Source organism: Mandrillus leucophaeus, unplaced genomic scaffold, assembly GCF_000951045.1.
Source record: "Mandrillus leucophaeus isolate KB7577 unplaced genomic scaffold, Mleu.le_1.0 Scaffold51, whole genome shotgun sequence".
Taxonomy (NCBI): domain Eukaryota; kingdom Metazoa; phylum Chordata; class Mammalia; order Primates; family Cercopithecidae; genus Mandrillus; species Mandrillus leucophaeus.
The window spans coordinates 2,018,729-2,042,831 of record NW_012105475.1 but is presented as its reverse complement, the minus strand read 5'-3'; the positions used below and the strand labels follow the sequence as shown (position 1 = coordinate 2,042,831).

General features: G+C 39.7%; 1 protein-coding gene across 8 annotated transcripts in view; it reads right to left on the bottom strand.

Annotated features, from left to right (window-relative positions):
* Positions 1–24,103, bottom strand: part of DLGAP1 (discs, large (Drosophila) homolog-associated protein 1) — a 703,239-nt gene that overhangs the window by 270,165 nt on the left and 408,971 nt on the right. For all 8 annotated transcript variants that reach the window (XM_011996318.1, XM_011996317.1, XM_011996319.1 and 5 more), the window contains 2 exons: positions 14,772–14,949; positions 8,342–8,582 (listed from right to left, as the gene is read on the bottom strand). In XM_011996318.1, the coding sequence (XP_011851708.1) occupies positions 8,342–8,582; positions 14,772–14,949 (419 nt within the window). The remainder of the gene's footprint in view (positions 1–8,341; positions 8,583–14,771; positions 14,950–24,103) is intronic.

The window sequence follows — 24,103 nt, the reverse complement described above, 5'->3', positions numbered from 1 at the left end:
ATCCTAGCACTTTGGGAGGCTGAAGCAGGAGGACTGGTTGAGCCCAGGAGTTTGAGACCAGCCTGGGCAACAGACTAAGACCTTGTCTCAAAAAAAAAAAAAAAAAAAAATATATATATATATATATATATATTAGCTGGGCCTGGTGTAATCCCAGCTACCCTGGGGGCTGAGTTGAGAGGATTACTGGATTGCTTGAGCACAGGATGTCGAGGCTGCAGTAAGCTGGGATTGCACCACTGTCCTCCAGCCTGGGCGGCAGAGTGAGACCCTGCCTCTAGAAAAAAAAAAAAAAAAACAAAACAAAAGGTGCCTGTGGAGGTATCATAAAGGAAAAAGTGAATGATAAAGATTCACATTGAGAAAGCCTGTTTTTCTAGTTTCTGTTTTCTGATTGACCTTTGTAACTGAGTTGCTCTTGTTCACGTCTTTGCTCTACAGTTCAATCAAGAGACCAGTCAGATCAGAATTACATTAGTTTAGTATTTTTTCACTTAACCCAAGAGCACAGATACCTGACCACTTCATCAGCCTCAAAACAGAATTTGCCACCTGCTTAATTTACGCATGAGTTGGCAAAAATTATTTTTTCCATTTAGTGCTGTCTGACACCACCATGACTAGATCAGGGGATTGGATATTTGATCTTCCAAGTACACATAATGTCAAAACGACTGAGTGTAACAGGAAATTTTAAACTCAGAGAGTATTTTCCTTTTATAGGCTTTAAAAAAAATTTACTTTAATTTCAGTCTATTTTTTTACATCTTTTTCTTTAAACAGATATTTCACAGACAAACCAACATGAGAGGCCACGTCAATAATATGTGAACAAATGTTTCTTTAAAAAGGAGAATTTTTCAGAAATTATTATAGAAAATACAGGTTTCAAATATGGCAGGAAGCTAGATGCATATTTGTGAGAGGAAAGAATGAAAGAAAACAGCTCCTAGGCCTTTTATTCCAGAAATGGATTTGTATTAAATTATTTCAGATTATACCATAGTTGCCAAGGCATTTATTGGTGATTACAAAGAGAATTTCACTTACTAGCTGTGGGGCCTGGTCAAATTGTATAAACCCTCTAAGTCTTATTTGTTTTTTTCTCTGTTTGATTTAAATAATACCATGTAGAACTCATAGAGTATGCATTATGGTTATGTTAGATAATCTATGCAGCTGTTTGTATGCTCGTCAAATAATACGTGCTTAAAGGTTAGCTATTATCATTATTATTAAACTAAGCCAGATTGAGAGATTTCAAATCAAAGCCAAAGTAGAGGCATTCTAATTTGTAATTTGCATAATGCCTCCTTATGAGTGATCTCATGTGAACAGCCTTTAAGGCCAGTGTGCCATAAAACCCTGGAAGCCCCTTCACTGTTTGCCATGCAATAACCCCAAATGTGGGCAACGGTGGACTTGCTTGTTGGCCGTCTGTGAGGCATAGCCCCTCAAGGTTGGCACTCCGTTCCCAAGAGGTGATTTATGCGCTTCCAAACAACTGCAGGAGGTGGAAGCAGATGGTATTCTTCAGATTTTAAATCTCGCTCTGTGTCTGATAGGACTTTTGCATTTTTATGACTTCCTAATATTATAGAGGAATCCCACCTCGCGTGCCCCAAAGAAGAAAGGAAAAGTTATAACCAAAAGTCTCCTGAAAATCATCACTGTCAGTTTCCTTCAATGTAACAGCGGACAAGGATAAGCTGCCTCTCATGAGGAGTAGGTTGTGTCATAAATCTTGCTCTTTTTTATTTCATCTGAGCCTGCAAGGGTGGAAGTACGCGATGTCTCCAGTTCCACTTGGAGAGATTCAAAGAAGGAAAACTCATTAGCAGAGAGACAAGGAACCAGTCCAGGCAATATCTGAATATTTATTATTTGATTTTATCTTGAATAGAAAAGAAAGGTGCTTTGTTCAGAAAGCTTCTGATTGATATCTGTCCCTTCAACTTCTGAACCTTTGCCTCCCTGCTTCATAACAAGGATCTATTAATTAACTTGGTGCTTGGCAGAAAGAAGTGAGCTTTTTCTGAACTCTAAGAATTCTCCAAAAATGGTCATTAATGCTGGGAAGAGGATCAGCATCGTAATCTCATTTTATACATGAAGAAACTGAAGTTCAGATTAACTTCATACTCAAGCAATAAATAATCTGTAGAGCTGGGCACCAGAGGAAGGGGTTTTTACTGAGAGACCTGAGCTTCTTATTCTGACTTTGCCTCCTGCTGGAGGTTCACCACTATGGGCCTTAGTCTCCTTACCTTCGAATGGGTTCAATGAATTACATAGGTGGAGCACACTTTCTCCGTAAAGGGTCACATAATACATGTATTTGGCTTTGTGGACCAAAACATTCCCGCAGAGACTACTCTGCACGAACAATTCAACTCAGCTTTTAAAATAGGGAACTATTCAACTCTGCTGAAACTTCTGTCTACAGACAGCAGGTAAACAAATGGGTGTGAGTTATGTCTGATGACACTTATTTACAGAAACAGGCAGCACGCTGGACTTGGTCCACAGGCTATAGTTTGCAGACCACTAGCCTGGATGATGTAGAAGTTTTTTTACTGCTAATATTTGATGACTCAACTTGTTTTAATAGCAATGCTATTTCCCTAGGAAAGTTACCTTGATTATTCAATCATCTGTGGCTTGTGCAGTTTGTGGAGTACTTAAAGATTTTTCTGCAGCTTTTCCTTTCCTCTTCCATTTTTGAATGCCTGCTGTGCGTACTGCAAATACAAATTATTATCTTAATGTCATTCTGCCTAGGGTTTAGGGTTTGTGTTAGGGGGAGTGGGGAGCAGTGTGTGTGCGACTGGAGTGTGGGGTGTATGAAGGTGGGTGAGGTGTGGTCTCCTGGGTAAGACGACTGATTCGGAATGAAGACCCAAACCCTCAGGAAAACCTTCTGAATGTTAGTTCTGACCTCAGCTGATGAAAACGTTAGTTGTTTTTGCTATATTAAGCAAGGCTTGAGCAAGCGTCTCAGAGCTGCCAGGAATGGGGGAGGATGTAAGGTAGGAAGATGGAAGAACGTGTCTCAACTTAGAGGAAAATATGATTTCTCCTGTTACAAACATCAAACTGTAAATACTTCTGTAACTGTGGTCCCAAGCTACATCCAAGAGGGTAAGCACTGCTTTCGAATGGGGGACACTGTACCCTGGGTCCTTACTCCCCTTCCTGAACTATGTGAAGGAGAGGAGAACAGTTCAACTCCATCATTGTTTAAGAAATTCCTCTAATAAGAGAATTAGAGTATTGGTGGGGCACAGTGGCTCACACCTGTAATCCCAGCACTTTGGGATGTTGAGGTGGGAGGATCACTTGAGCTCCGGAGTTTGAGACCAGCCTGAGCAACATAGTAAGTCTTCGTCTATACAATTTTTTTTTTTTTTTTTTTTAAATTAGCCGAGCATGGTGGCATGTGCCTGTGGTCCCAGCTACTCTGGAGGTTGAGGTGAGAGGATCACTTGGGCCTGGGAGGTTAATGCTGCAGCGAGCCATAATGACACTTCTGCACTGCAGCCTGGGCAACAAGGCAAGACCCTGTCACAAAATTAAAAAAATAAAAAAGAAAAAAGAAAACATTATAGCACAGAGGCCAAACTTTAAGAGTAACAGTGTGGCAAATGAACCTATTTACTCTTTATAAAAATGGTATTATTGCTACATAAAGCTTCTTTGGAATTTCAAAGTGAAGAAATTTCTTAAAAGACCAGAGAATCTGTTAGATGTGGTGGCTCACGCCTGTAATCGCAGCTCTTTGGGAGGCCAAGGTGGGCGGATCACTTGAGCCCAGAAGTTTGAGACCAGCCTGGCCAACATGGTGAAACTCCATCTCGACCAAAAATACAAAAAATTATCCAGGTATGGTGGCATGCGCCTGTAATCCCAGCTACTCAGGAGGCTGAGGTGGGAGGATCACTTGAGGCGGCGGTTGCAGTGAGCCGTGATTGCACCACTGCACTCCAGCCTGGGTGACAGAGCAAGACCCCATCTCAAAAAATGAAAAAGAGAAATTTAGCCAGGCATGGCGGTGCGCATCTGTATTCACTGCTACCTGTGTTCCAGAGGCTGAGATGGAGGATTGCAGTCCAGGAGGTGGAGGCTGCAGTAAGTTATAATTGTACCACTGTACTCCAGCCTGGGTGACACAGGGAGCCTCTGTCTCAAAATACCGAAAGCAAACAAACAGAAAACCCCCCCAGAGAATATACATCATGATAGTTTGCCTACTTCTATCAAGGAGCATTATTTCTATTCAAATGTTATATTTGGCATTAAAATCATAAAAAGTCATAAATACTTATTTTTAATATCTCCCTATCTCTTTACCATCTGCCTCTCCCCACCTACTACTTTCTGGGAAACCACTGCAAATGATTTACTTTGTGTCCTTTTTGAAGTTTTTTTTTCCGGTACATTTACGAGTGTGTGCTTGTATTTGGCCGGATGTGTGATTATTAGACAATAATTAGATCACCGTGTATGATTATTAGACAATGTTTCTGCCTATTCAGACTACTGATATCACCAGATACAAGTCTGCCTAGCTGCAGTGTGATAATACCTTTTGATAGGTCCTAGGAAATATTCAGCACAGGAAGTAAAACAAAAACTTCCCCTTGAACCCATACAATTGCATTGGTGTATTGCTTCAGAGGCAGGCCTAACCCAGTCCTCTGAAGTGGGGGTCTGGGTGTATTTCCAGCATCAAGTTCTACTGTTACCTAAAATACTTTAGATGACTGAGGCAAGGGTTCTTGTTTTTCAGTCATGATATTAACTGAATCATGTTTTCATTCTACTTTCCTACCCTAATATTCTTCCTGTAATGTTAACTGCTCTAATACTTCCTCCTCCAATATTAATCTAGTAGTCCCAGGCACTATGGTTTATATGAAAACTTGTTGAGTCTATTGGATGGAGAGAAATCTGGGTGCTTGAAGTAGATTATAGGCTGAAAGAACCTGAGATTCTACCGTAGTTAGACAAGCCAAGAAGTCAATAAGCCCAAGGAAGCATAACTTTAAGTTGCTGTAACTTCATCCCTGATTTGTCCTGATTTGCTGAGCTATCTCCATTCATCCTTGCTCACCTACTAATAGCTAGAGGATCCCTGCGGCCACCTAGAGCTGAGCCCATCTTCACAATTCTCTCCTATGGCATCAGACTCTTGTCAGTGATTTCATTTTACGAATACGAATAAAGAACAAGGCTGGGAGAGAAAGATTTAATAGCATATTTTGCTGAAAATGTGAGCAATTAAAATGGGCTGACCAAATGTCAAAGATTCAGAATGTGGACTGTTGTGGAGAGAAGTTCTGCCTAATAAGTGCAGTGGACAAAATGAGGAATTTTTTCTGGACAAAGAGTAAGTTTAGTAAAAACAAAATCTGCTGTGAGTATCTGAAAATAATGAGCAGAGAAGAGAGGCAAAAGGACACATCTACATCTACATCAAGTCCTGCTAAACCGAGATGTGCATCTGACCCGTGCATCTGGGGAAATCAATCAAATTAGAGCAAAGTCATTTCCCAATTTTCATAGATGAGTGTTTTCTTTCAAAAATTAGTAGGTCCTGTAAGAAAATCAATTTTCTGCATTTTTCTACAGGAAATTATATTTGATTCAGTGTAAAAAGGAAACGAGGAAGAAAATTAATATGAGAGTACTGAGATCATGTGAGAAAACGAGAAGGAAATGCGTGTGTGTGTGTGCATGTGTGTGTGTGTGTGTGTGAGAGAGAGAAATAGCATACAGGAGTAGTAGGAAGGGCAGAATAAAGGGCATAGACCCTTATATCATAAAATAATGAATTTTTAAAGAACAAATTCATGTCATAGAGAAACTGTGAAAGGTAATATTGGAAAAATATCCTATGTGCTTACTTAGTTAATCTACTGTAATGGTTTAGTACTTAAAACTGTTTATTTTTCCACGCCTGTGAAGATGACACATTATGTTTAGTTTACTGATTCTAGGTGAAGTACAGCTGCCCTGTGCAAACACTCGGCATTTTATCCATCACGAACCCCAGGGGCAAGTCACACCTTTCTGCCCTTAAATCCTTGCAGGGGCAGCCAAGCCTGGAGCCTTCCCCAGGAGAGCTGCAGGTGGAGGTGGCTCCGTACTTAGGCTGCGATTCATAGAGCTCAGGAAGAAGCGAACGCGATCCTGTCTCTGCAGCTGGATTCACTTCTCCCCGTTTTGGGTGTTTTCCCACATAGCATTTCTGGCTAAAGCCCTTTAGATTCAACTCAGATTCAAAATGGAACAACACGAGACACCCTCCCAGGGCTCATTCATCTCCTGCCCTGATAGGCTTGTTGGATTTCAGAAAATACTACAAACATGACAAATAGTTCTGTATATAAGTATTTCTCATGCAATATTTGGGATATACCTATCCAGCAGAATTATTCACTCTTTACCTGAAATTGAAATTTAACTGGACGACCTGGATTTTATTTGGCAACTCTATTGCTTGGGCTCTGGAAGCCTCCAGAGTATCTGAGATGTGTCTTAGGAGGGCAGACCCCTGTGTGTTTGGAGTGAAGAGCATGGGACAGGCGCTGATGCAGGAAGTATAAGTAAAATGACAAAAACACGCAAATCTGACAGGTGAGCAGAGAAAAACCATTCCAAGTCTTTTGCTACTTTATCCGCAACACTGTTTCCTGAGGGTAAAGGAGTGAGCCAGCAGCCCTTTCCTTCCCGACTGTTCTCCTGAGAGCACCCCTTGTGACTTCTGGGCCAGAATCTGCATTTTACATATTTAAGGAACGGTTTCAACTAGCAGGCAATGAGTTCATCATACAGAAGAATGGACCAGACACTGGGAACGGGTTGTGTGTTGGGTTGCGGTGGTGAAAATGGGACACACCAAAAGACATAATGATACACTACAGGGACAGGGCAGACCTTCCAAATCACACTGCATGAATGCAAACACACACAAACATGCTCATGGTTGATTTTCCAAAAGAAATTGTTTTTTTCTCTTCATAAATAACTCTCATTTAATTTATTAATCTGTGGCTGTTCTTGGAGAATTTCCTAGTGATCAAGAACATACGGACATCCACCATCTCTGGTCTGGAGGTAGGCAGCCAGGGTCTGAGCTGTTGGGCTCCCTGCTGAGCTGCCTGGCCAATGCAAGGTCTGGAAGCATCTTTTCTCCTAACACTGAGATCTCAGTCTGCGGTGGTCAAGAATGAACTCCTCTTGTTTAACCTGTATATTTATTTTAAATAAAACTATCACCTCAATTCCATATATCTAGGATTTTAACTTGGATTTGAGGACCTTTTAACTCTTAAGCCTGCAAAAGTTCTAGACTGAATGATAATTACTGACATTTGATGCACCTAGCACTACAATGGAATGATATAATATTCTGACACAGGCTTTTCTTTCTAATTTATTCATCATTATTTATCTTGAGTCTAAGTTTGATGATCTTCTTGTAGAATGTTCTATATTGAAGTTATACTGAGTTCAATCATAAAGTTAAGCCTAGTTAAACAGTGGGATTTTCTTTTTGGAACTCAAATGTTATATATATAATACATATGCACACATTGTCATACATAGCCCACGGCTATATTATTATGCAGGTTCCAGTGTCACGGAAACTCGTTAAGCTTTTCTGTGTCTCTGTGCCTAAAATCTACTGACAAAAATACAGTTTAACCACACACACTTAAATACAGTTTAGAGGGAAAAGGAGGTGCTATTTATATGGGATAGATAGAAGTTTTAAAATAGTAAAATAAATCTGCTTTCTGTTAAAATAAAACTCATAAAATGTGCGATCGATATTACGGGTCATCCATTTCTTCCTTCTTATTTCTCACAGTGATATTTCAGGTCTTTTGGGATAGTCACTTTGTGGCTATCTTGGAATAAAACAGTCATTTCAATTCTGTGATGGGTCATAAGTAGGGTGTCTGGTTCTTTTAGGGTCACAGCCCTAAAAGGCCAAGCCTAATCATCGGGAGTAGGAGCTGGCGGGGATCAGCTCCTAGGACCTGTGTGAGGACTTTGGAAGTCCCTCCCCGCTGGGCTGTGCTGTCCCTCCCTCATGGTGCTGTAGTTGCAGTTTCCCCTGCCGGTGCCAGAGATGGGGTTGGGAAGGAGGTGTGGGAGAGTGGCCAGAGGCGGGGATAGAGGCAGATAGGGAAGGAAAACCTTTGGTTTGTAGGACATGGGTGGTATCTTGTTCCTGGCAACTACGCATGATGACAGCAAGGGCACAGTTTTTGGGGACAGTCGTGCCGCAGCCAGCACAGAGGCCAGGCTGGCTGCGGGCCTGCACACTCACCCGTGCTGCTCTGGATGGTCCTGACGGTGGTGGTGGTGCGCGGCGGCGAGGACGACCTCAGGGACACGCACTCGTCATCCTGGGAGCAGCCTTTCTCGATGGCCCGCACATAGCTGTGGCTCCGCATGCGGAAGCAGCCGGGCATGGGCAGGTCCAGCGCCTCCACCGCCTGCGACTCCAGCTCGCTGAACACGGACTCGCACACAGACTCGAACTGCCCGTTCACTTCCATCTCGCTCACCTGCGGACAGACACAGGCGTTGAGACACTCGCCTCCACCTGGTGGAGGACCAACCTCTCCAAGCATCTGCGAACTTCAATCCCCAGAAGAAAAAGCAGCGTCTGGTTATGTTAAGCTCAAATGCATTTTATTTCCTTTCTGTTACAGGCTATAATTGAATGGCATCCAGTTTATAATTCCAAAAATAGATTACTTTTTTTTTTTTGTATTTTTAGTAGAGACAGGGTTTCGCCATGTTGGCCAGGCTGGTCTTGAACTCCTGACCTCAAGTGATCCACCCGCCTGGGCCTCCCAAAGTGCTGGGGTTACAGGCATGAGCTGTCACCATTAGCCTTGATTACATTTTAAAGAAAAAGGGCATTGTTTGTAGAATGCAAGGAAATGTGGGGCTTATTCCAATGCATGTTGTTCTTATTTATAAACGCAAACTTGAAGAAGAATTTTATCAGTCCATTGTCAGAGTTCATGTATTTTGGTATAACTTTTTAGCACAAACATTTTAGAAACGAGTATTTTTACAGTGCCTTTTGAAGTAACTAGTTTGTCAAATAATTTCAGTGTCAAGCTTAATTTAGTGCAAGGTATGGAAACATGCCCTATATTTTCTGGCAAGATACTCACATTTTTCACAAAAATAGACTAAACTCAGATATGTCAAAATCTTGAAAAGCGCCATCAAGATTTTCAAACTATTTACCAGTTTCAGTCTTCTTTATAAAAAGCCCATATGGGCTGAGTGTGGTGGCTCACACTTATTACTTTGGGAGGCTGTGGCAGGAGGATCACTTCAGCCTGGGAGGTCGAGGCTGCAGGAAGACCTGATTGTACCACTGCATTCCAGCCTGGGCAACAGAGAGAGATCTTGTCTCAACAAACGAACAACAACAAAAAAAGCTGATATGATTCATAAATTGTTTATTAATGTATTTTAAAAATTTGCTACAGAAATATTTGGTGTAATTGGAAAAAAATCTTTGAAATGGGGGCCCTCTTTTTTTGAAGAATAAGTTTTTATTGATTTATATTCCTCCTGTATATAACTTATATTAGGTTTGAGCCCCACTTAAGAAACAACATTCCTGACTAGATGTTCCAGTAACTTCTCACTTTTTAGTTGACTTGCTAGAGATTTGGGAGCATTCTCAATTTTCTGTTACCTTCCAGGACATCTTATCTGTATTTTCCTAATTTCAAATTCATGAGGCACTGAGAATTAAACAAATTAAACTACAATTGGGTTTTGAACGCTTACTGAAAACTATTACAATTTTTGACTGTCTCCTCATTTTGTATTATCTGAAGTTGTGCTCCGGTAATGACTAATTTATTTAAACTTCAGATAAAAGTGACCAATTACTTTAAGGCATATCAATAGAAAGAGACATGCATTGTTTAATAATAATTCTTTACAGTTTAAAAATGCTATTTTCACATTCTTCATCTAATTTGTTATGTGAAATCCCTGCACATTTTCCAGGATAATAACTCTGTGTGTCCATATTAGAAAATTATATCTCTATATATCCTTGTTTTTAAAGAAATACATGGACATACATTTAGAGGTAAAGGAATGTATCTGCAGCTATCAAATGGAGCGAGAGAGAGAAAGACTGAGCAAGTGAGCCAATATCTCAACAATCCATACATTTCAATCTGGGTCAAGGATATACAGGAGTCTTTGTATTACATGTGTTACTCTTTTTTAAGGTTGCAATTATTTCAAAGCAAAAAATAAAACAAATATATATGTGTGTATGTCTAGATACATCTGCACATGTATGGGTGTATATATATATAGACATATGTAATATATGTATATAATTTATTCATTTTTCCCCCTTTTAATCAACATACCAAACTTTACAAAGAGATAGCAAACTATCTCTGTCAAGGTAACAACCATTAAACTTGGATGACTATCTTTCTAGATAGTATATATGTCCCGTCTTCTACTTTGTATAAAACTTGAATTACATAGTAAATATAATTCTGCAACTTGTTGGTTTTTTTCCTTAACCCTCTAGGTTAAACTTACATTCTTTTTTTCTTTTCGTTTTTGGGGATAGGGTCTTGCTCTGTCACCCAGGGTGGAGTGCAGTGGCACGAAGAAGACTTACTGTAGCCTCAACTTCCTGCGCTCAAGCAATCCTGCTGACTCAGTTTCCTGGATAACTGGGACTACAGGTCTGCGCCACCATGCCTGGCTATTTTTTTTTGGTAGAGACAGGGTTTCGCCATGTTGCCCAGGCTGGTCTCAAACTGCTGGTCTCAAGTCATCAAGCCATCCTCCCAACTCCACCTCCCAAAGTGCTGGGATTACAGGTGTGAACTATGGCTCCTGGCTAAACTTATGTTCTTCATAGAATTCTTCTTCATTCCCTTTTATCCTTTATTTTCATTATACACAGATACAGAAAACCATACAAAATAAATACATAACTTAATGAATTATAATAAGGCAAATACCTTGGAACCATTACCCAGATCAAGAAACAAAACTTTTCCAGACACCCTAGAAGCCCTCCACATGCCCCAATATTCACAATCTCTACTGTCTCTCTAATAGTACTTAACTAATACCCTGAGTTTTATTGCGTTTACTTTCGTGCATTTCTTTATTTTTATTTTTATTTTTTTTCACCCAAGTGTGCATCCCTGGGCTCTGGTTTGTCTTACCCATTTAAAAAATCTGATAGATTTTAAAATTCACCTTTAACATACACTTATTTTGATTTATCTATTGAGAATCTAGGTTGTTTGCCCCATAGAGGTTCCCGTAGTCTGGATTTTGCTGATTTCATACTCATGGTGAAGTTCATCATGTTCCTCTGTATTTTGTATTGCCTGAAAATTGGAATCCAGATTCAGAGATTTGATCAGATGCAGGTTCAATCTTTCTGGCAAGGCTAGAGGTCATGTGCTTATTTCATCAGGAGGCACATTATGTCTAGTTTGTCTGTCTTTTATGTTGTTAGGAGTTATCTATGCTCAATGCCTAGATCTGTTAGTCCTTGGGAGTTGTAAAATGCAATATTCTATAATTACTTTTACAACTACTAGTTGGAATATTCTCTTACACATTACTTGTTTACTTAATGATTTAGTTCATATAGCAATGGTAGGATAAATGCCTGATTTCCCCTCTTTATTTACTAATTTTCAAGATAAATTTTTTTTCTCTTATATTCCATATGTAATCAGTTTTTAAAAATATCACATTAACTCATAGATTTAAAAATATTTGATGGTTTTCAGTTAATTGAAATAATTATCCTTAGTGAACTCAAATTTGTGCCATCTTTCATCAGTGGGAGCCTTTTAGGTTGGTTTGGGGGTCTTTTTGACATGAAAGTAGTAATCTTTGAGAACTTCTTTGATATCTGGTATGACAAAATATTCTAAACTCCACTTAAACCTTTCCTGCCCAGTCCTGGAATCAGTATGTTTCTGAAAAGCCCTTTCTTTTTTTAGTGGGAAATGGTGTCACAAGAACACAATCTGGGTACTAGGAAGATACGCTGTCATTGCTACTGGGTTAATCACTGTTCTTAGGTCTTTTCAGTGGGAAGAACTAGGATATAAATACTATAGGGTTCTTATGCAACCTCTTCTATATATGTTTATTCTTAGATATTTATTCCATACCGAGAATCTTGGTTCTCAAGGACACAGGAGATGATGGAATTGGAATATTCTATAACTATCCATTGACTTTATCCCATAATATATGCACAGAAAACATTACTAATACTACCCCTGCCCACATATGATTAAAGAGCTAACAATTTCATTTTATATGTGGTCCCTCTATTCTTTTCTCATTTTTAAATAATTGCGCTGTATTTATATAGTCAGAGCAAATAAACCTATTATGCTCCCCAACCAGTGAATGCTCATTTAGTCTTAGTTCTACACATAATTGTGTTTAATGTTTGCTACTACAGGTGGTCCATGACTAATGATGGTTTGACTTACGCTTTTTCTACTTTATGATGATACAAGATTGATACGTATTCAGTAGAAACTGTACTTTGAATTTTGAATTTAGATCTTTTTCTGGGCTGTTGATATGTGGTTTAGTATTATCTCGAGATTCTGGGTAGGTGCTCAGCCATGCAATTACAAGGGTAAACAACTGATACTCCAAAGTGTACTGTGTTGCCAGTCCAGCGTTTTTTGGATATTGTGTCTTTTGTTTTCACATCCATCATGTTTACAAAATGCCCATTTTTGGGTTATGGTATTTTCAACTTACAATGGGTCTATCAGGGATGTAAGTAGAGGAGCATCTGTAGTTCTTACGTCTGCTCATTCATATGGCTGGTTTAGAGCTCATTGTCTAGTGCATTTCTCAGAATGTGTTCATGGAATCAATATTCTTTGCATGCATCCATGCTTATAACAGTTTGTACCTTTTATACTTGAAAGTCAGTTTTTCTAGATATAAAAATCTTTGATTCACATATTTTTCCTTGAGTGTATTAAAATGCTACACACATCATTTTCTTCCAGCATAAACCATTGTTGTTAAAGGGTCCAATGGTAACTCAGTTTTCATTTTATTAAGTCAGTTGCTCTTTTTGTCTAGAAATCCAAAGTGTTTTTTAAAAAATTCTTTAAAGTCTTGTAATTTTACCAGAATATGCCCTAATGTTGATTGCTTTGGGTCAATTTCTCAGGTACATGGTGTGTTTACATGGTATGTTCTTCCACTATGTAGCTTCAAATCAACTTTTTATTTCAGGAAAGTTTAAAAAAATTCATTGTTTTTCTTACTTTTTCTGTTCCATTGATTTTCTTCTGAAGGGACTTCTATTATCTGTATGTCTAATGTTCTTGGTCTGTTTTTGATATTTGTCAATTTCTCTTTAATTCTTTCTAACTCTTGATTTATGTTCTCTGTTTTCTCTCTCTCTCTCTCTCTTTTAAGAGATAGAGTCTAGCTCTGTTGCCCAGGCTGGAGTGCAGTGGTGTGATCATAACTCATTATCATAACTCATTATCATTACCATCACCACCACCATCACCATTACTATCACTACCACTACCACTGCCATCACCATCATTACCACCACCATCATTACCAACACCATCACCATCATCACCACCATCACCATCACTATCATCACCATCACCATCATCACTGTTACTACCATCATCATCACCACCATCACTATCACAACCGCCACTGCCACCCGTTACCATCACCACCACCACCATTATGATCATCACCACCACCACCACATCACCACCACCACCACCATCACCACCACCATCATCACAATCACCACTGCCATTACTGTTACCATCACTGTCACCACCATCACCATCATCACTGCCACGACCATCACCACCATCACCATTACTATCACTACCACTACCACTGCCATCACCATCATTACCACCACCATCACTACCAACACCATCACCATCATCACCATCACCATCACTATCATCACCATCACTGCCATCATTATCACCAACACACCAACATCACCACTATGGTCACCACCACCATCAGTAACATTAATTCTCACCTTGATGATCACAATGTCTTCCAAACTAGCCTCTCTGCTTCTAGCTTCTCATTTTCTCCAATCTTTCCTATGTTTTTTTGGCCAGATTAATTATCCTACATCAAAGTTAGATTCATATCTCTTGCTTGCTTAAAAGTCAAAGTTTTCTTTTTTTTTTTCTTTTTTCTTTTTTTTTAATTGAGAAAGAGTCTTACTAAGTCACCCAGGCTGGAGTGCAGTGACATGATCTCGGTTCACTGCAACCTTCGCCTCCCGGTTTCAAGTGATTCTCTCGCCTCAGCCTCCAGAGTAGCTGGGATCACAGGTGTGTGCCACCATGTCAGGCTTACTTTTGTTTTTTTAGTAGATACAGGGTTTCACCATGTTGGCCAGGCTGATCTTGAACTCCTGATCTCAAGTGAATTTCCAAGGACCCTCTTCATTGTGCTTTATCCACCTATACAGGGCCCCACCTCCTGGCAGACCATTGATACCGGGGGCTTACTGTGGCTGAACACATGGCATGCTCTTTGCACCACTTGACTGGACCTCCTGTCTGAGGACCCAGTGGTCTCCTGGGTGAGCGACTGCCTCCCTAACTCACGCCCTCTCAGTTCTCGCTAACCTTCCTGCCGCTAATGCTCCTGACCACCGCTGCCCTGACGGCCCTCACCTGGCTGATGGTGCTCATGGCTCGCATGTAGCTCTCATTCCTGGAGCGGAACTTTGGTGATGTGAGCAAGCCTGCAGGGTCGAGGCTGTCCAGGCTCCGGTTGATGGAGACTTCACTCACTGCCCTCAGGTAACTATGACTCCGGATCTGGAGTTTGGGTGAGTGTTCATTGGAGATTCTGGAAGGGAACAATGGAAAAGGTACATTAGTCACATTCCAAAATGCAGGAAACAATAAGATATGGCATTACTGTCATTTATGCGGCACCCTAAATACTGGGACAAATGACGTAGATGCCCTTCTATGATTGCTAAACTCCCCCACAGTGTCTCAGAAGGAAGAACTTTTGACAGGAAATCATCAAGATCTGATGACATTAGAGAGCAATTAACATGCTCTTCAACCATGAACTAATTGCCTCATTCACATTTTCCTAGCCACCCTAGGAACCAGATAATAAGCAGCAATTGTCCTGCCCTGGAATTCTAACTTGTGTAATTTGTAAAGCTTTTCTTTGTACCTATTTCTCTCTTGTGGTCATCTTTTTGTGTTTGGACAGTAAGTTTTAACAGTAAGTGGGTATATATCTATATCTACATTTTTATCTATCCATTTTCCTTCCTCCCTTCCTTCCTTCCCTCCTTCCTTCTTCCCTTCCTTCCTTCCCTCCTTCCTTCCTCCCTCCCTCCCTCCCTTCCTCCCTCCCTCCCTCCCTTCCTTCCTTCTATCCAATCTTTAACTCTCTAATAGAGTTGAGATTGAACTTTGGGAACAGACCTTACACCTCAGCCATTAAAAAGGCATACCTCTCGATCTTTATATGTAAACACAAGTCACTACACACTTTGTACTCTTTGGATTTATTCTAGGATGCATTGTAAAATTATAAAAGTAGAAAATGCTAATTGCAAATAGACAAGCTATACAGATGTGCACAAAGTGGAAGGTGGGTCCCCCTGTCTCTCCTTGTTCCTGTATGTAGAATTACATACCCTTAAAAGAACTACTCATAGCAGTTTGGGGTATATTCTTCCTCAGTCTTTCTATTCATATACAATCAACTTAATGTTCATTATTTTATTTTATTTTTTGAGACAGAGTCTCGCTCTGTCATACAGGCTGGAGTGCAGTGCTGCGATCTTGGCTCACTGCAGCCTCTGCCTCCTGGGTTCAAGCAATTCTCGTACCTCAGCCCCTGAATAGCTGAAACAACAGGCACATGCCACCATGACTGGCTACTTTTTGTACTTTTTGTAGACATGGGGTTTTTCTGTATTGGCCAGGTTGGTCTTGAACTCCTGGCCTCAAGTGACGTGCCTGCCTCGGCCTCCCAAAGTGTTGGGATTAAAGGTATGCGACACTGTGCCTGGCCAATGTTAGTTATTTTTAAAGTTTGTTTTCACATGGGATTAGTGTGATTTTTCTTTCTTTATTAGATTTCTTTAATTTTGGCTGTAACATTGTTCCTAATTAAATAAATTAAAGTTGATAGGGAAAAAGATATATGCCTCCATAGCTGCTATTATTTATCATCCTAGCCAGTGAAATTAGAAAATTTTAAAAAATAAGTAATATAAGTATTTTAAAGAGATAAGTTTTGAGTATTTATAGATTATGCGATCAATTATCTGTAAATTAAGAGAAAATCAACTGAAAAACCATGAGCGCTTTAAAGGGAAATCCTCAAGGTAGCTAGATATAAGGTAGCAATATATAAATTAACAGCTTTTCCATGTAATATCAAATAAAATTTTAATGAAAAAATTCCCTTTAAAATTACAAAACAAAAAATACACAGAAATTACAAAAAAGAAATGCATCAGAATTTTATGAAGAAAATGATAAAATTTATGGAAGGCAATAAATAAGTGCTACATTAATGCAAAAAACCTCCACAAGTTTCCTGTAAAAAAACTTCAATTTTTCCTAAATTTATTTATAAATTTAAGGTAATTGCAACAAAAATCTCCATATAAATTTTTACCTGTTTTCTATTTTTGAGATGGAGTTTCACTCTGTCGCCCAGGCTGGAGTGCAGTGGTGTGATCTCGGCTCACTGCAACCTCCACCTCCTGGGTTCAAGCGATTCTCCTGCCTCAGCCTCCCGAGTAGCTGGGATGACATGCGCATGCCACCATGGCTGGCTAATTTTTGTATTTTATTAAAGATGGGTTTCACCATGTTGGCCCATCTGCTCTCAAACTCCTGACCTCAAGTGATCTGCCCACCTTGGCCTTCCAAAGTGTTGGGATTACAGGCATAAGCCACTGCCCCATAAATCTCCATAGAAATTTTACTCAAATGTAACAAACTCATTTTAAAGTTTATATGAGGTTCAGAGCAGCATTATTCATAACAGACAAAAGGTGGAAGCAACTCAAATGTCTATCTAATGCTGAATAGATGAAATGTGGTAAAAGAACTATTTGGCTAAGAAAAGGAATGAAGTATTGATACATGCTACAATATAGATCTTTGAGAGCATCATGCTAAGTGAAAGAAGCCACATATTGCAAAAGATCACGTATTACATGATTCCACTTACATGAAATGTCCAGAATAGGCAAATTGCTAAAGACAGAAAGTAGATGAGTGGTTGACTAGAGCTCGGTGGGGAAAGCACAGGAAGATGGTGGCATTAGAAAGTGATGTCTAAAGAGTATGGAGTTTCTCTTTGCAGTGATAAAAAGGTTCTAAAATTAGTTATAGTGTCGGTTGCACAACTCTGTGAATATACCAAAATCATTAAATTGTACACTTGAAAAGGGTGAATTATATGGTATGTGTATTATATTTCAACAAAGCTGTTGTAAAAAATTACGTGAGTCCTCAAAATAATCAGATTTTCTTACGAAGGGAGTTTAGAGGGTAGGCTAAACTGGGCAACACTAGAGAAAGAAAGCCAGTCAAGGTGATTGCAATGTTGCTATAATCTAAACAAGGGAAAAGGGCTCAGTTAAGTATTAGTGGTAGCAGAGAGGAAGAGACAGATTTGAGAATCCACATGAAAATTAAATGCAGATGATGAGTAAGGAGGTCTAAAGGTTCTAAGAAGAGCCAGAAAATAAAAATAAATAAAAAAACAAGGGGAGGAATGCCCTTTAACAGATCTAAGCTATATTTTACATTTTATTTTTATTTATTTTTTGAGATGGAGTCTCACTTTATCGCCCAAGCTGGAGTGCAGTGGTGTGATCTCGGCTCACTGCAATCTCTGCCTCCTGGGTTCAAGTGATTCTCCTGCCTCAGCCTCCAGAGCAGCTGGGATTACAGGCACATGCCACCAAGCCCAGCTAATTTTTGTATTTTTGTAGAGAAGGAGTTTCACCATGTTGGCCAGGCTGGTCTCGAACTCCTGACCTCAAGTGATCTGCCCACCTCGGCCTCCCGAAGTGCTGGGATTACAGGCGTTCGCCACCACACCTGGCCTCGGCTATACTTTATAGCTGCAATGATGAAAAAGGGTCATGTTGGTAAAGGAAATCGGTAGAATAAAATAAGGACTCCAGAAACAGGACTAAGTATGTATTTGAATATAATATATTGCAAACGTGGCAGTTGGAATAGGCAAGGAAAAGATCAAGTATTTAATAATGGAGTTAGACCCTTTTTGCATCCACTTGGGGAAAAATGAATTCCTACTAAGCATATAGATTAAAAATAATATTTTAAAAATGTAAAGTTCTCCAATATAATATAGATTATGTTTTATAATCTCAATTTCTATACTTAAACAATTTAAAGAGAAATTTATCAACGTTTTATGAATTAAAAAAAAACCTATAAAGCCTTATGGAAGGCAATAAGGAAGACCTAAAGAAATGCAAAGCAATGTGGTAGAGAAAGACTTTAGAAGCATCGTGGTAAACTTAGACGCCATAAAGAGAAAGGTTAATGAATGGAAGTACATAAAAATTTAACACTTTTGTTCAGCCAAAGATCCTGTCAACGATGTTAAGAAAAATAGTCATTGAGTATGAGAACAGATTTGCAACACTAAGCAGCAAAAAGGGTTCACATGCATAATATTTAAATTAGTAAGATGAATAAAAAATATGCAATCAACACAATGAAAAATGGTCAAAGCCTATAAAGAGGGAATCATAAGAAAAGAAATATGTAAGTTCACAGGAAAGTAACTTTATATATCAGCAAGCATATGACAAAATGCTCGATCTCACTAGTAATTAGAGAAATGTGGATTTTAAAAAACATACATTTACACATTACATTCATGTACATCCATCTCGATGTCCTCAAATTGTAAAGATATTCCCTATATTCTAAGTATCCTCTTAGTAGCAATGTATACGATTGCATCTATTCTTAAAGCTTGTATGGAATTACTTACAAATAACAGCCCAAAACTATTCTTAGTAATACTAAACCCTGAGAATGTGATAAGCAACCACTTTTTGCAGCTGCACTGAGGGAGAAACCAAATTAAGACAGATCTAGAATATAACATCAACAGTAAATCTCTTATTGCATTTTACTGCTACAAAAGATAAACTAGGCCAGGTGCGGTGTGGCTCACACCTGTAATCCTAGCACTTTGGGAGGCTTAGGTGGAAGGATCACTTGAGCCCAGACCAGCCTGGGAAACACAGTGAGGCCCTGTCTCTATATTTTAATATAAAAAAAGTAAAAGAAAAAAAACTGTTCTAGAAATGTGCCCTTTGGATCCTTCAAGTAGTGGTCAAACATGAAAATAGCTTTGCCAGGTCAAGGTAATATTTTCCATGTGTTATGTGCTATTTTGGTGATTCTGACTGCGTCGCTTTATAACACCAATGCCCAAAATTTCAACCAACAAACTGAAAAATTCATTTTCCTTTTAAGATCTTTTTTTTCTTTTAAGAAAAAGAGAGCCATAGCTGGAAGCATTCATAAACTAAAGTTCACTTCTCCTTAGAACTTGCGCGTTAGATGACAAATGTGTTTCTTTGGCTGTTTTGCAACCTGACCCAGAGCAATGATATTGCCAACATAAATGATGATGCTATTGCAAATGTTATCAGGGCAGTGACGGGAGTGGCTGTTTCATAAATGGTGTACATTCAAAGAAGAAGTGAAAGTCCAGCATTTTGAAAAATGAGCGTCTGCTGGCTGAGATGGGGAAACGAGGCATCATTGCAACAATCATTCACTCTGGCCACTCGTCATGAAATAAGGCATAATTCCCAAATTTCAAAGTGAAACATCATTCAGAAGGAATTGAATAGTTCTTCTTTGGTGAGTCATTCCTGATAAAACAATGCATACATTTATAACACACAAAATAAAAGGAAAGGAACTATTTTATCTCGTCCACTTACAGAACAGAGCCTTCTGCTATCAATATAAAGGTTACTATATGCCCATGTGCTCCGGAGGCAGAAACACTCATTAAAGAAACACCAAAATAGTATATCGATGACTTTATCTTCACCTCAAAAGAAAGCTGATCTGCTCAGAAGAAAGAGAGTGTGCATATTCAGAAACATTAACTCTCTCGTGTTACATGAATTATTTTCGACATTGGTCTAACAAAATGATGCTCTTCTTTTCCCACTCTTCTCCCTAAATTACTTATGCTAAGTTAACTTTTTCTAGCTTATTAGAACTAAAGTGAGATCTTGATTTTGTTGGGCTGGTAGGTCCCATTCATTATCATGTCTTTAAAGTACAAGCAATGATGGGAAGTTCTTAGGTGACAGTGAGCCAACCACACAAACAAGCTTGACCCTTTGTATCTGGAAGGCTGCCATTGCAAAGAAGAGCATGTGCAGTAATTGTCAGACCACAAAGCTTTAAACCAATGTCTCAAAAGACAAAATGACTAACTTTGTAACATATTACTGAAAATAACTTCAGATGGTTGCGATGTTTTTTTCCCCCAAAGAAGGAAATGCTTCCAGGTTATTGAATCCAGTGGGAGAATCTTTGGAGGTAACGGACCATCTTATGGAGCCATCTGCACCCTAAGTTTTGTTCATTTTCACGTTGTCTTCTCTCTGACTTACAAAAGTATTGGAATATAAGGCTCTTCCATGGGACCCAGAGGAAACATCTTATGGCCTCAGGAGGTTAATCTAACTTTACTGTATTTCAAAAATGAAAGTATTTGGCCTTGGTCATGACACTTTTATCAAATCATACTCATAAACATTAATGGCTTGAACTGAGAGGCTTTGATCCCTTGGGCTTTGGTGTGGAAAATGGTACTTAGTAGGTGACAGTTCTCTGTTTAACTAGTTTCAGGGAATCAAACACGGGGCATTTTACTAGTCAATCTGCTTTGGTAAAACGAAGCCTTTCTTTTCAGTAACCTTAACTATAATGGCTTTATAATCCGTATAGAAGTATAACTTTCATTAAAGTTGTTTACTTTTGTAGTTGCCTCTTGAGTTATTTCTACTTTATAATAATACCTGACATTTGTTACCATTTATCCAATGCCTGGCTACCGTTAATACTACCTTATAGATAAAGAAACTGTGACTTTGAAAGATCACATCGTGTTGAAGGTAATTCCAATGGAAGCTTGGCCTGTTAACTTCCACATTCCTATTCTGTCTTCTCCTCCTCCCCTTCCTCCTCCTCCCCCTCCTCCTCCTCCCCCTCCTCCTCCTCCTTTTTTTTTTTTTTTTGGACAGAGTCTTATTCTGTTGCCCAGACTGGAGTGCAGTGGTGCAGTCTCAGCTCACTGCAACCTCTGCTTCCTGGGTTAAAGTGATTCTCCTGCCTCAGCCTCCCAAGTAGCTGGGATTACAGGCGGGTGCCACCACGCCCAGCTAATTTTTTTGGTATTTTTAGTAGAGAGGGGGTTTCACCATTTTGGTCAGGCTGGTCTTGAACTCATGACCTCAAGTGATCTGCCTGCCTGGGACTCCCAAAGAGCTGGGATTATAGGGGTGAGGCACTGCGCCTGGTCAACATCTCCTCCTATTTCTTGGGGAATCCAGCCTGGATTCTCATTTGGGTTCTCCTTCCTCTAACTTGCCCTTACATGCTTTTATTCCCTAATACTTTATAATTGTTTCTATTCTGTTTTTATTGTACATTCTGTTTATGGAAAATCTCATCTCCTCAAAGGCTTCTATTACCAACTTTATGCTAGCCACTCCCAAATCTATCTGTAGTCCAGAGATCTCCTAAACTTCAAAACTGAAGTTTTAAGTAACTACTGTACATTTCTATCCAGATGTTCCATAAGTACCAAAAAATTGTCATGAACCCCAAATGAACACATACCTTTCTCCTCAAATTTTCTTATTTTTTTAATCCACACTGAGATGAATACCCAGTCAACTAACCTAGAAATCCAGAAATTTATCCTGTCTCTTTTGTTAACTGTCTAAATCCAGTCGATCATGATATTTTCTTGTTTCTACTTCCTATATACATTTAAATTTGGTTTATTTTCTCTCTTTCCTTGTTTCCAACTTTTTGGATTTGGGGGTACATGTGCAGGTTTACTACATGAGTATATTGTGTGTGATACTGAGGTTTTGGGGTATGACTGATCTTATCACCCAGGTAGTAAGCGAAGTACCCAAAAGTTAGTCTTTTGACCCTTGTCCCCCTCCCTCCATCCCCTCTCTAGTAATCCCCAGAGTCTGTTGTTGCCATCTTTATGTCTGTGTGTACCCACTGTTTAGCTCCCATTTATAAGTGAGAACATGTGGCATTGGGTTTTTGGTTCCTGTGTTAATTTGCTTCAGATACTGGCTTCCAGCTGCACCCATGTTGCTGTGAAGAACATGATCGCATTGTTTGTTATGGCTGTGTGGTATTCCATGGTGTGTATGCACCATATTTCTTTATCCAATCCACTGCTGATGGGCATCTAGGTTGATTCCATGTCTTTGCTATTGTGAACAGTGCTGTAATAAACATACACATGCATGTGTCCTTTTGGTAGAAGGATTTATTTTCCTTTGGATATCTACCTGGTAGTGGGATTACTGGGTCGAATGGTAGTTCCATATTCAGTTCTTGCCTCTCTCTCCTTCAGTACTTCTTGCTCTACTGCTTTCTCAGTCCAGGCTTCACCTTGATTCTACTAACCATGCTCCTATCACGAGTCTTGTACCCTTGAATGCATCTCTCTTGTCCTGCTAGTTACTTCGACACTCTCTTCCGTAGGCTCCTTGGGTGAATCCTGTTAACCACAGGAGAAACTCTAAACTCTTTACCTGCTTTCCAGTCTCCTCGTTGGCTGTTTCCCCACATGATCATGCACGCCCTCGCAAGTTTCATCTTTGCACACGCTGTTTCTATGGCTTGGAATGCTCTCCTTTCTCCACTTTCCACCCACCAAACTCTTCAACTCATTTCAGCAGGTCCCTGGGTGTTAGAACCTCTATTTAGGTCATTTTCCTTCAGAAGGCCTCTTTTGTTCTTCCCAGACTAAAGTCCTCCATCTGTACCCCTCCAGTGGCTTTTATACTTCTCTGTTACACACTGTATCCATTGCTGTAATTATTATTATTATTTTTTGAGACGGAGTCTCGCTCTGTCGCCTAGGCTGGAGTGCAGTGGCCGGATCTCAGCTCACTGCAAGCTCCGCCTCCCAGGTTCACGTCATTCTCCTGCCTCAGCCTCCCGAGTAGCTGGGACTACAGGCGTCCACCACCTCGCCCGGCTAGTTTTTTGTATTTTTTTTTTAGTAGAGACGGGGTTTCACCGTGTTAGCCAGGATGGTCTGAATCTCCTGACTTCGTGATTCGCCCGTCTCGGCCTCCCAAAGTGCTGGGATTACAGGCTTGAGCCACCGCGCCCGGCCGCATTGCTGTAATTATTAATATTTGGTTACACGTTTGTGTACTCTTCAGATTTTTGAGCTCTTAGAAGCAGAATCAATATTTCATTCATTTTTGTTACACAGTGGTACACTGGCACTTAAATGTTTTACTTTAATTACCACTAATAACCCCTAACACTTGAGTGCTTTCTTTATGCCAGGCACTGTCTTTAAATCATCTCATGAAATGGATGAGTAAATAAATAAACGAGGAGGGTAACTCAGTTGATCATTATTCTAGACCTAAAATAGTTTGCTGTAAAAATTTTTTCTTTTCCTTTCTTTTTTCTTTTTGAGTCAGGGTCTCACTCTGCTGCCCAGGCTGGAGTGCAATGGTGCAATCACAGCTCACTGAGGCCTCGAATTCCTGGGCTCAAGCAATCCTCCCACTTCAGTCTCCTGAGTAGCTGGGACCACAGGTGTGTGTCACTACACCTGGCTAATTAAATTTTTTTTGTTTTTATGTTGCCCTGGCTGGTCTCGAACTCCTGGTCCCAAGTGATCCTCCTGTGCCCCCCAAAATTTTTATTTTTTAACTTATAAA